Source organism: Triticum dicoccoides, chromosome 5B, assembly GCF_002162155.2.
Source record: "Triticum dicoccoides isolate Atlit2015 ecotype Zavitan chromosome 5B, WEW_v2.0, whole genome shotgun sequence".
Taxonomy (NCBI): Eukaryota; Viridiplantae; Streptophyta; class Magnoliopsida; order Poales; family Poaceae; genus Triticum; species Triticum dicoccoides.
The window spans coordinates 145,875,623-145,888,085 of NC_041389.1; the positions used below are offsets into that span (position 1 = coordinate 145,875,623).

Below are 12,463 nucleotides of genomic sequence, written 5' to 3' on the forward strand. Positions count from 1 at the left end.
AACCAAGTTTTAGCACGATCTCTAAGTGAAAACAGAAATAACTTCAATTTAACAATATCATTATCCGTATCTTTCTTATTTTGCATATCACACAAATCAACAAAGTTGTTTAGATGAGTAACAACATCTTCACTAGGAAGGCCAGAGAATTGATCTTTCATAACAAGATTCAACAAAGCAGCATTGATTTCACAAGATTCAACATCATTAAGAGGAGCAATCAGAGTGCTAAGGAAATCATTATTATTGGTATTGGAAAAGTCACACAATTTGGTATTATCTTGCGCCATCGTGACAAGCAATCCAACACACAAGCAAACAAAAAGGCAAGCGAAAGAGAGAGGAGATTGGGAAAGAGAGGGCGAATAAAACGGCAAGGGTGAAGTGGGGGAGAGGAAAACGAGAGGCAAATGGCAAATAATGTAATGCGAGGGAGATGAGTTTGTGATGGGTACTTGGTATGTCTTGACTTGAGCGAAGACCTCCCCGGCAATGGCGCTAGAAATCCTTCTTGCTACGTCTTGAGCTTGCGTTGGTTTTCCTTGAAGAGGAAAGGGTGATGCAGCAAAGTAGCATAAGTATTTCCCTTAGTTTTTGAGAACCAAGGTATCAATCCAGTAGGAGGCTCCTTAAAAGTCCCACGCACCTACACAAACAAACAAGAACCTCTCACCAACGCAATAAAGGGGTTGTCAATCCCTTCACGGCCACTTGCAAAAGTAAGATCTGATAGAGATAATATGATAAGATAGATATTTTTGGTATTTTTATGATATAGTTTGGAAAATAAAAGATGCAAATAAAAGTAGATGGAAAACTTATATGATAAAATATAGACCCAGGGGTCATAGGTTTCACTAGTGGCTTCAATCAAATAGCATAAGTATTACAGTGGGTGAACAAATTACTGTCGAGCAATTGATAGAAAAGCGCATAATTATGAGATTATCTAGGCATGCTCATGTATATAGGCATCACGTCCATGACAAGTAGATCGAAACGATTCTGCATCTACTACTATTACTCCACACATCGACCGACTCCTGCCTACATCTAGAGTATTAAGTTCATGAAGAACAGAGTAACGCATTAAGAAAGATGACATGATGTAGAGGGATAAACTCATGCAATATGATATGAACCCCATCTTTTTATCCTCGATGGCAACAATACAATACGTGCCTTGCTGCACCTGCTGTCACTGGGAAAGGACACCGCAAGATTGAACCCAAAGCTAAGAACTTCTCCCATTGCAAGAAAGATCAATCTAGTAGGCCAAACCAAACTGATAATTCGAAGAGACTTGCAAAGATAACTTAATCACACATAAAAGAATTCAGAGGAGATTCAAATATTTCTCATAGATAAACTTGATCATAAACCCACAATTCATCGGATCTCGACAAACACATCGCAAAGAGAGTTACATAGAATAGATCTCTAAGAAGATCGAGGAGAACTTTGTATTGAGATTCAAAGAGAGAGAAGAAGCCATCTAGCTAATAACTATGGACCCGAAGGTCTGTCGTAAACTACTCACAACTCATCGGAGAGGCCTTGGAGATGATGTAGAGGCCCTCCATGGTCGATTCCCCCTCCGGCAGAGTGTCGGCGAAGGCTCCAAGATGGGATCTCGCGGATACAGAAGGTTGCGGCGATGGAAATAGTTTTTCGTGGTGCCACTGGATGTTTTCGGGGTCCGTGGATACATATAGGAGGAAGAAGTAGGTCGGTGGACACTCGAGGGCCCACGAGGGTGGGGGGCGCGCCCACCACCAGGGGGCGCGCCGGGCACCCTTGTGGCCGCCTCCTCTGTTGCTTGACGTCCACTCCAAGTCCCCTGGATCACGTTTGTTCCAAAAAGATCACTCCCGAAGGTTTCATTCTGTTTGGACTCCGTTTGATATTCCTTTCCTTCGAAACACTGAAATAGGCAAAAAAAAATAGCAATTTGGGCTGGGCCTCCGGTTAGTAGGTTAGTCCCAAAAATGATATAAAAGTGTAGAGTAAAGCCCATAAACATCCAAAACAAGTAATATAATAGCATGGAACAATAAAAAATTATAGATACGTTGGAGACGTATCACTGTTGCGTCGAGGCAGTCACGAGCAGCCAACAGACCATCACCCGAGAGAGGACGAGGACGTCGAGCCGGGCACCGCCACATGTGCCGGAGACGCAGAGGACGAGCCTCCCACCACCACGGGCTCACTCCGCAAGCCGAGGCAGCCACGCGCGCGAAGTGCCCCTCCACCTCCGTCCTCCGACATGGGCTTCGCCCGACGGACTCATCTGGCGGTGGCGGGAGGGGCAGCAGTGCTGGAGGGGGGGCCGCGGCAGAGCAGGTATGGTTCCCTCGAGCCACCCTAGGGGTAACGCAGGGTCAGATCAACTGTGGTTTCTTTCAGGTAGACCCCCCTCCCCTCCCCAAAAAAAAGATGTGGCATCACCTTTTTTCCTTGGTCTTGGAGTCGAAAACCACGGTCCGCTTTAGCGATCTGATAGCTGTGGTGAGGGGTGATGTTAGGATTAAGTTACATTTCTATTAAGTTATTTATGTGATACATGCGTTTGAAATGTCTAATTTAATCTTAAATTACACCTGCAAAATTGAAGAAAATGACGAAAAAAAGATATGGAAGCCAGTTATGGCTGCTATGTGTTTGCATAGAGTGGTCACAAACTCCAAGTTCATATGAAACATACTTTATATAGCGGACGACGATCATCCTCGTCGATATGACGAACTTGTTAGAATTGGTCTAATGGTCGAGTGGATCTCTCACCTTTTTATTTACTAGAATAATGCCCGTGCGTTGCAACGGGATATAAATATTCTAGTACGTTAGCTTGTGATTTACCTATTCATAATAGTGCAATTGTGTAAATAAATGTTCATCAAATTCTGCCCATGAAATATCTTATAGTTTGATCAAAAGTTTGGTAAGTAAAATAAAGTGAAATTGGTTCATAAGTAAATTAAGTTGATTGACTATCATACAAGGAACGTTGAACGAATGGATGATGAAAAGAAAGGTGAAATGAGAATCTTATGTTATTTTTAAGTAGTAGAATTTAAAAAAAATGACAAAAAGATATGGAAGCCAGTTATGGCTGCTATATGTTTGCATAGAGTGGTCACAACCTCCAAGGTCATATGAAACGCGCTTTATATAGCGGACGACGATCCTCCTCGTCGATATGACGAATTTGCTAGAATTGGTCTAATGGTCGAGTGGATCTCTCACCTTTTTATTTACTAGAACAATGCCTGTGCATTGCAAGGGGATATAAATATTCTAGTACGTTGGCTTGTGATTTACCTGTTCATAATAGTGTGATTGTTTAAATGAATGTTCATCAAATTCTGCCCATGAATTACCTTATATTTTGATCAGAAGTTTGGTATGTAAATTAAAATGAAATTAGTTCAGAAGGTAGGTAAATTAAGTTGATTGACTATCATACAAGGAACGTTGGACGAATGGGTGGTGAAAAAAAAGGTGAAATTGGAACCTTACGTTATTTTTAAGTAGTAGATAGATGCGAAGGAGGTAACACCGCTCCACCTCTGGGCCCTCCAGTTAGCACCTCTCGCATCGCCGGCCACCTGTCGCGATGCCGTGCAAGTCCAACTCCTCGAAAGCACGCAGGGAATCACGATCTTCAAGACGACACCCTCAGGAGGGGAAGCAGCATGGATCAACGCATAATCCGGCCCTGCACTGAAGGACCTAGGCTTTCACCCGAAAAAAGTGGCCCGAGAGAGGAGGAGGTCGGAGAGCTCCACGAAGGCCCCCAGGAGGAGAGCGACATCCGAAGATGCCGCGTCATTAGCTTTTGCCCGGAGCCACCGTACCTCCGCACCCTCACGCTGTCGGGCGAAGATGGGAGAACCCTAGAGCCGCCGACTTGTGAACCCACTGGCCCGACCACCAACCTCACCGTCGGCTGGAGCCGACATGCCAGATCAGGCCGAGCCCGCCATGGCCAAATCTGACACCTCGGGATGTCGTCGCGTCGAGGCAACCACGAGCAGCCGACAGACCATCACCCGAGAGAGGACGAGGACACTGAGCCAGGCAGCCACACCGGCCAGAGACGTTGAGGACGAGCCTCCCACCACCACGGGCTCACGCCGCAAGCCGAGGCGGCCGCACGCGAAGAGCCCCTCCGTTGTCGTCCTCCAGCACGGGCTACGCCCGGCGGACTCATCCGGCGGTGGTGGGATGGGGATACATGCTGGAAGGGGGGGGGGGGCGGCGGAGCAAGTATGGTTCCCTCGTGCCACCCTAGGGACGACGTGGGGTCAGATCAACTGCGGTTTCTTTCTGGTAGAACCCCCCAAAAAAGATGTGGCAGCACCTTTTTTTCCTTGGTCTTGGAGTCAAAAACCACGGTCTGCTTTAGCGATCTGATAGGTGTCGCGAGGGGTGAAGTTATGATTAACTTAAGTTTCTATTAAGTTATTTATGTGATACTTGCGTTTGATATGTCTAATTTAAGCTTAAATTACACCTGCAAAATTGAAGAAAATGACGGAAAAGAAGATATGGAAGCCAATTATGGCTGCTATGTGTTTGCATAGAGTGGTCACAACCTCCAAGTTCATATGAAACGTGCTTTATATAGCGGACGACGATCGTCCTCGTCGATATGACGAATTTGCTAGAATTGGTCTAATGGCCGAGTGAATCTCTCACCTTTTTTATTTACTAGAACATTGCTCGTGCGTTGTAACGAGATATAAATATTCTAATATTTTAGCTTGTGATTTACCTATTCATAATAGTGTGATTGTGTAAATAAGTGTTCATCAAATTCTGGCCATGAATTACCTTATATTTTGCTTAAAAGTTTGGTAAGTAAATTAAAGTAAAATTGCTTCAGAAGGTAAGTAAATTAAGTTGATTGACAAGGAAGGTTGGACGAAGGGGCAGTGAAAAGAAAGGTGAAATGGGAACCTTACGTTCTTTTAAAAAAAATAGAGATAATTACCTTATATTTCGATTAGAAGTTTGGTAAGTAAATTAAAGTGAAATTGGTTTAGAAGATAAGTAAATTAAGTTGATTGACAAGGAAGGTTGAACGAAGGGGTGGTGAAAAAAAGTTGAAATGAGAACCTTACTTTCTTTTTAAGTAAGTAGAGAAGTAAAGATAGAGATAGAGAAAAGTGGATCTTTTTTTTTGTTGACGGGTGGCAAAGTGGATCTCTCAACTTGAACGTTTGGAAAACTCAAAATTTGGAAATAGAAAAAAAAAACGTATTCTTACGGGAAGATGAGATGGAAGCCCAATGATCGGGCCGGCCCACCTCCACCCTCTGTCTTGTCGGTCTCGTGCACCACCATCCCGGGAGAGGAACAAAACCCTCCTCTCCTCTCCTTCCACCAAAGCCGCAGCAGCCGTCCGGCCGGAGCAGAACCATCCGCTCTCCCCTCGCGCTCCACTGCGGCGGCCGCGGCCCTCCACGGGGATGAAGTCGACCGGAGGAGATCCGTCCGGATTCGCCGCTGCGGGTGAGCCGGCCCTACCTAGCAGCTCGCTTATTAGGCTACCTTTTCTTCTTCTTCTTCGCCGTGAGCAATCAAACCCGAATCCTACGCTTTCAGCTCCCCTGAATGCATCCGTGCGTGATTCCATCCGATCCGATCCGATCCGATCATTCTTCTCCCGCGAGCGCGCGCGCAAGCTCGATCTTAGCTTCCTGGTTGGTGGGTCCCATGCTGCGTGTGAACCCGCGTACTGGGCCAAGTCAAGCATGGATGGATGCTTGCTTTCTTCTTAGCCACGCGTGTTTTACTAGTTACCACTTTCCTCTTTTAGCGGTTTAATTAATTGACTAGCAGCATGTCGGGCGATAGGTGATATTTAATGGCGGGGAGTTTAGGCTAAGGATTGCATATTCCAAGTGCTCAACAAGTGAAACCATGCTAGTATCTACAAGTAGTTTTTAATTGCCGGGAGATGGGTGGTATTTAGTTCATAAGATTTGTTGTTTTCTGTCCATACTAATGTTTTTGTTCCTTTTTTCTACTTTGTCTTTTCCCTTGCTAGCTTTACATGCTTCTAGTGATGCGAGCGAACATGAAGAGATTAAACCCGCTGATGACAGCAACACCATCTCAGACTATGCCCAGGAACCATTGAATTTTTTTCCGGAACAAGAATCAAACGATGCTAGTGTTAGTACAGAAAAGAAACAGTCTGTGGTATCCAAATGCAAGTCGGTGGAAGAAATTCCAAGAGAAGCAACCGTAAAAAGGTGCAAGAACATCGATTCCAAGAAGCTCTTCTCAAATAACAACAATAGTCCAAGCCTCACTGGTATTCAGGCTCTCAGAAAGCCGCCAAGAAAGGGGGGCCATCCTATTCAACTTCGTGAGAGCGAAATGTTTCAAGACAAAAAGCCTCCTTCCACATGGATATGCAAAAATGCAGCCTGCAAAGCTGTGCTTACCTCAGAGAATACATTCTGTAAACGGTGTTCGTGTTGTATATGTCACCTTTTCGATGACAACAAAGATCCTAGCCTTTGGCTCGTCTGCTCATCGGAGACTGGTGACACAGATTGCTGTGAGTCGTCCTGCCACGTTGAGTGCGCACTCCAGCGCCGAAAGGCAGGGCGCATCGATCTTGGGCAATCTATGCACCTAGATGGTAACTATTGCTGTGCTGCCTGCGGGAAGGTTATTGGAATACTTGGGTGAGTAGTTTGGCCTCTTGCTGATGCATTGGCATATATTTTCAGTATGGGAATGTTGCTATGCATTTTCTACATTGCAGTTTCTGTTATGTTGCATTTTTCCTGGTTTTATCAGTTAAGGTTGCAATTGTTGAGATGTTGATTTCGTCTCATTTTTGCTAGCTGTCTCAGAACTTTTCTATGATAGGTTTCGTTGGGTTTTAAATATTTAAGTCATGATATTTCCAAACGTCAGCTAACCTATTTGTTAGTTTTGCCTGAAACATACATTAGAAGTATGACAGTTGTAGATTTTATCCATACCTTATTGACATGAGCTTTGTTATAGTGAACCCTTCTGTTTATTTCCTTTTAGTTTTGCTTATTTATGGTACCTTTGGATTGAGCAGGTTCTGGAAAAGGCAGCTAGCGGTTGCTAAAGATGCTCGTCGGGTTGATATTCTTTGTTCTCGTATATACCTAAGTCATAGGCTTTTGGATGGCACAACCCGTTTTAAAGAGCTGCATCAGATTGTACAGGATGCAAAGGCAAAGCTGGAAACTGAGGTTGGTCCCCTTGATGGGTCTTCTAAGATGGCCCGGTGCATTGTGGGCCGGCTTCCTGTTGCTGCCGATGTGCAGAAACTTTGCTCTCTAGCAATGGAGAAGGCAGATGACTGGCTGCAGTCAAACTCTCAAGCAGAAACTAAACAAATTGGTACTTCATTTTTTTTTTAAGTTTTACCTCTTTCTAGTGGGTTCATGTGGAACTTAATTCTTTTATGAATCTTACAAACTTCTTTTCATGGTGCAGATACACTTCCTACTGCCTGCAGGTTTAGATTTGAAGATATTACAGCTTCATCATTAGTGATTGTTCTGAAAGAAACTGCTTCCTCGCAGTATCATGCTATCAAAGGCTACAAGCTTTGGTACTGGAACAGCAGAGAACCGCCTTCCACTGGGGAGCCTGTTATTTTCCCCAAAGACCAAAGAAGGATATTGATTTCCAGTCTGCAGCCCTGCACGGAGTATGCCTTTCGGATCATTTCATTTATTGAGGATGGTGAACTTGGCCACTCCGAGTCTAAGTGCTTTACAAGGAGTGTGGAGATCATGCACAAGAATATAGAGCACGGCGCAGAAGGTTGCTCATCTACTGCCAAGAGAAATGTCAAGAGGCAAAATGGCAGGTCATCAGGCTTCAAGGTGCGCCAGCTGGGTCAAGTGTTACGGAGGGCATGGGAAGAGGATGGTTTCCCCAGTGAGTTCTGTAAAGATGAGATTGAAGATTCCTGCAATCAGAGTGATTCAGTGATACTAGAGAAGGGTCAAGTTGCACATGTTGTTTCACGCAAACTTGATCTTAATGAAACCTCAGTCCCAGATTTAAACGCTGAGGTAGTCATGCCAACAGAGTGCCTCCGGAATGAGAACGGGTATAGTTCAGGAAAGAATGATTTGAGGAAGTCCAATGGCTGTGGTGATTTTGCGACCTGCACGAAGGGGCATGTCGGCGAGGCACCTGCAATGGAATCCCGATCACAAAGTCGGAAGCAGACATCAGACTTGGAGCAGGAAACCTGTGCAGAGGATGGCAATTTGGTCATCGGTTCACAGAGGCACTTCTCCCGTAGGTTAGGTGAGCTAGATAATAACTATGAGTACTGTGTGAAGACTATTCGATGGTTGGAATGTTGTGGCCACATCGAGAAAGAATTTAGGATGAGATTCCTAACCTGGTTTAGCCTGAGATCGACGGAGCAGGAGCGGAGGGTTGTCTTGACCTTCATCCACACCCTCGTTGATGAGCCCGGTAGTTTGGCAGGGCAGCTCCTGGATTCATTTGAAGAAATTGTTGCCAGTAAAAGGCCAAGGACTGGTTTCTGCACTAAGCTATGGCACTAATCTGGATAGGCAAATACTAAACAACACCAGTATACTAGTATCCAATATTCTTTGCAAGGGGAAACATAACACTGGTTTGTGTACTAAGCTATGTCATTAATCGATATTATTTCTTATGATCGATATTATTTCTTATAATACTCTTGCGAGGGGAAAGTAACTGGGATATCACAGTTTTCCACTTCGTTGTAATATCACTTCTAACGCTGATAAATGTACGTGTGGTTAGTTTTATTGCTGTACTCTGAACTCTTGATTGATGCCTGTAACTCTGTGTTAACTGGAAAAGTAACATCAGGTAACTATTACAGATGACGAGTTCTACACCTCCACTACAACAAAAATGTGTTCTTTGTTTAGGAATATATATTGAAATTTTTCACTGCGATTTCAGACTTAGCAACGTGTTTCGCTGGTGAGAGTGGGATGAAGTTGAACATGAAAGTAACTGTTACTGAAGCCATCTCACTGCTAAATTCTAGCGTCTCGTTAGCACCATATTTTGGCAGACACCACCATGAACAATTAGAAATCAAGTCACATATGAAAAAATAAAAGAAGATTTTTTGTACAGATAGAATAACATCGAGTGCACACTAATGCAGTCATTTCCATACAACACTGTTTGACCATACAGCAGTGAATCCTGGTGGTGTCCTACGGCAGGACAGATATGAATGACCCACATGGCCATATCAAAGCACCAGCAGAGTTAAGTTCAGACACTACAAGCAATACATTTCAACCAGATGTTGACAAACTCAATCCACCAGAGAGTAAAAACCACAAGATCTACCTGCCCAAGAACACAAGACTCTTTATCATTTCAATAACTCTGCACCTTCTTCTTCTTCTTCATGTATGTCCTCCAGTGCCTTGGTTTCAGATTTCAGTTCAGGTTGATCGTCCTCCATTTCCACAATCTCGGAGCTTACTTCGCGCTGCTTGTTTGTGCTTCCCTCTGGTCTGTCGTCTTCGAGTTGGCTTTCCAGCCGATCCAAGAATACCTCTTCAGCTTCGGTTAGGGGATGGTCGCCTTCCTGTTCGCTGTCGAAACAGGTGTTGTACCTCACCAAATAATCCACCTGCCCCCCGGACTTGCTGATCTGGCTGTGCATATCGCTCAGCTCACAGCTTCTGTCCATCATCTCCCGCTCACTGCCATAGTATTCGGCATCAGAATGCCGACCGGAAGATGCTGGAGATGAGTATGGAGTGTAATCTCCAGGAGCTACATCATCACGCTCTCGAAGCGTCCTCAAGATCAATGTTTTGAGAAAGTTCATGACTTGCACAGCATGCATCAGGGCTGTCAAAGGATCTGACATCTAGAATTGAATAAGAAGTTTAAAGATTAGCCGCAGTAATGGGCAACTTGCCAGTTGGTTTTTTCTTTTTCCGGAGGTCAGGTAAGTACAGACATGTGCTACCCTGCAAGAAGACTAAATGCAGTGATTACCTGAGTCATGTTGGGGGCAAATACCATGGCTATGTTTCTAGCATTCATCTTGTTTAGCTCCTCCTCCTCCACAACATCAGCCATTAGCTCAACAGCCCAATTGAGGAGTGCAGCTGGAGTGGGGCGCAGTAGCGTCACAAGCTCTAGGAATTCCTCTTCAGAATTGCATTGCAGAACCTGCTCCGGGGAGAGGCTATCCAGCACACCTTCAGGAAGTTCCCTGAACCATGCCTGACCAATACATACAAGTTGTAGTTATGTCGTCTTGTAAAACCAATAGTCCTTATTTAACATTTGATTGTAGCCTTATGATTACAGTCTATCGATCGTGTGAACACACTGTCCTTATTGTGTCATCATATGTTGATACGAGTGAAGGACAAATGTACCTTAATGAGGCTTGCCAAGCAGTGAACATCAATGTCCTCAGGAACAACTCCTTTGTTCAGTTGATCCCTCACATGCTCTTCTTGGTCATTCTCCGGGTTTATGCGGAAGATCCCTTCAGCCTGAAGATACAAAACTCGGATGAGTAAATTCATGCTGATTCAGGCCTTCTGGTATGGAGCAACTAATGACTAATGATGTCTGACCTTTAGCCCCCCCTGAGCATACAACCTCTCCTGCATAAGCAGCAGTATCGTGGGGACCGAGTTTCCCTTACCATCGTAGGTGCATTGCATTGATTCAGCTGAGACACCGAAAACACTCGCACTGCAGGAAAAAAATTGTAATCATCTTTGTTTGCGCTTTGTTGAGTGAATTGCGTTCAAATATAGAATCTTGGACAAAGTCATATCTGAATATCAATTTTAGTGTTCAAGTTAATTCCATGTGCACACGGAATCTTGGACAAAGTCACCATTAAATACCATTCTGTAGTCATGCAGTTAATTCCATGTGCATATTAAATATCAGTTTTAGACGTCCTGTAAACTCCATGTCCATATTGAATCTTGAAGGGCAAATTTATGATAACAGACATTCTGAAATAAAAGAAGCATAGTTGGCTAAAAATCAAAATTCTTTATGACATTTCCAGAAAAGTTGTTCTATCATCCCACTGAACCAAAACACATTCTAGATCATTTAAAGTCTTGGTTTTATAAAGGAAGCTATTAAAGGCACCCACCGTTACTGGGACTTCTGAATTAATACGAATAGAAACTCCTGCCGTATTTCCAGATCTATCTACCTATCAGGAAGTAAAGTTGCTTGAACAGGTCAAGAAATTTTAACAAAAATGACAGCAATTCTCAGACCCCCACATCAAGCAACCAGCACGAGTTGCTCAAGACCGAGTTCCAAATCAGCAACCTCCGTAGATTTTTTTCTCTACTTCACACAAAATGTTCAACCTTAATTTGGGACAGTTTGCAGAAGCTGAAGATATATATCTTGTCGAACATTGAAGGAAGCTAGGAAGGTTGATTGAGATCTCATGGATGGAAGGAAGGGTACCTGGCGCTGGGGACGCGGGGAGGCATCTCCACCTCGAACTCGACGGGGAGGCCGAGGAAGCCGTGGAAGCGGTCGAAGGTGACGTGCGCGACGTGGCGGACGTCGGTCGGCCAGCCGATCTCCATCTCCGCCAGCTCGGGGGCGGCCGCGTCCTCGTCGTTCTCCCCCCAGCGGCAGCCGCCGCCGCCACCGGCGACGCGGTCCGGCCCCCGCTCCACCCGGCAAGCCACCACCGACCTCCGCACGGCCGCGAGCAGCAGCGCCAGCACCGACAGCTGCTGCCTCTCCCGCTCCTCCGCCTCCTCCCCGCCGCCCCTCTTCTTCCCCACGCTTCCGCCCTTGCACCCCGTGGAGACCACCACCACCCCCGTCATCCTCTCTCCTCCTGGGTTGCTTCCACCACCCCTCCTCACACAGCGGCCGAGCTCGCGCGCATGGGCGTCGTCGCCGCGCAGCTTTCTCCCCTCACTCCAACTAAAATCTTGGACTCGCCGCCTCCCCCTCTTGCACTCCCTTTCGAAATCGCGGCTGCGGACACATAGATCGAAGCTCAAGCCCCTCTCTCTCTCCGCTTCTTGGAAGTTGGAACTGCACAAAATGCCGTTCTCTCTCTGTTTCTCTCTGCGGTGGTGAGGTGGTGAGCTCAGAGAAGCATTAATGAGGGGGGAAGGAGGAGTGTGGAGGAGCCAAGTGTAAATAGTTTTGAACGCAGAAGGGGCGACGTGCAAAAGGGTATGCGAAGGATTCAAACTCTGACCCGACCGGCCGCAGGAACTGAAAAGCGGCGTGATGTCCTTTGCCATTTTCCACGTCACATTTAAAACGGAAGAAAAATCTGTTGCTTCAAAAGCACACAATCCACCTGGTGTTTGCAGCTTCCTCAACGCTCGTACGGACGCTGGAATTGATGTTACTCCATCATCCTTATCTAAACATCATTGGTGTTACT

General features: G+C 45.4%; 2 protein-coding genes across 2 annotated transcripts; one reads left to right on the forward strand and one right to left on the reverse strand.

Moving 5' to 3' along the window:
- The first annotated feature begins 5,362 nt into the window (after positions 1 to 5,362).
- On the forward strand, positions 5,363 to 8,850 carry LOC119307903 (VIN3-like protein 1). Its single transcript, XM_037584006.1, has 4 exons — positions 5,363 to 5,520; positions 6,059 to 6,707; positions 7,097 to 7,404; positions 7,501 to 8,850. Exons 1-4 carry the CDS (start codon positions 5,478 to 5,480, stop codon positions 8,592 to 8,594), a joined length of 2,094 nt encoding a protein of 697 aa, XP_037439903.1. The 5' UTR covers positions 5,363 to 5,477; the 3' UTR covers positions 8,595 to 8,850.
- A 286-nt stretch (positions 8,851 to 9,136) lies between these two features.
- LOC119307904 (rho GTPase-activating protein 2-like) lies at positions 9,137 to 12,156 on the reverse strand. Its single transcript, XM_037584007.1, has 5 exons — positions 11,515 to 12,156; positions 10,647 to 10,767; positions 10,443 to 10,562; positions 10,054 to 10,284; positions 9,137 to 9,922 (listed from the first exon to the last, which is right to left on the reverse strand). The coding sequence occupies exons 1-5, from the start codon at positions 11,886 to 11,888 to the stop codon at positions 9,416 to 9,418; spliced, it is 1,353 nt and encodes a 450-aa protein (XP_037439904.1). The 5' UTR covers positions 11,889 to 12,156; the 3' UTR covers positions 9,137 to 9,415.
- Between the last annotated feature and the right edge of the window lie 307 nt (positions 12,157 to 12,463).

What these genes read in the sequence shown, in the direction of transcription:
- LOC119307903 (XM_037584006.1), top strand. Translation starts at nt 5,478, where the DNA reads ATGAAGTCGACCGGAGGAGATCCGTCCGGATTCGCCGCTGCGG. An exon ending in GTCCGGATTCGCCGCTGCGG is followed by an intron (nt 5,521 to 6,058) that starts GTGAGCCGGCCC and finishes TTCCCTTGCTAG; the next exon opens with CTTTACATGCTTCTAGTGAT. An exon ending in AGCAGAAACTAAACAAATTG is followed by an intron (nt 7,405 to 7,500) that starts GTACTTCATTTT and finishes TTCATGGTGCAG; the next exon opens with ATACACTTCCTACTGCCTGC.
- LOC119307904 (XM_037584007.1), bottom strand. Translation starts at nt 11,888, where the DNA reads ATGACGGGGGTGGTGGTGGTCTCCACGGGGTGCAAGGGCGGAAGCGTG. An exon ending in CCCCGCGTCCCCAGCGCCAG is followed by an intron (nt 10,768 to 11,514) that starts GTACCCTTCCTT and finishes TTTTTCCTGCAG; the next exon opens with TGCGAGTGTTTTCGGTGTCT. An exon ending in ATGCTCAGGGGGGGCTAAAG is followed by an intron (nt 10,563 to 10,646) that starts GTCAGACATCAT and finishes TTGTATCTTCAG; the next exon opens with GCTGAAGGGATCTTCCGCAT.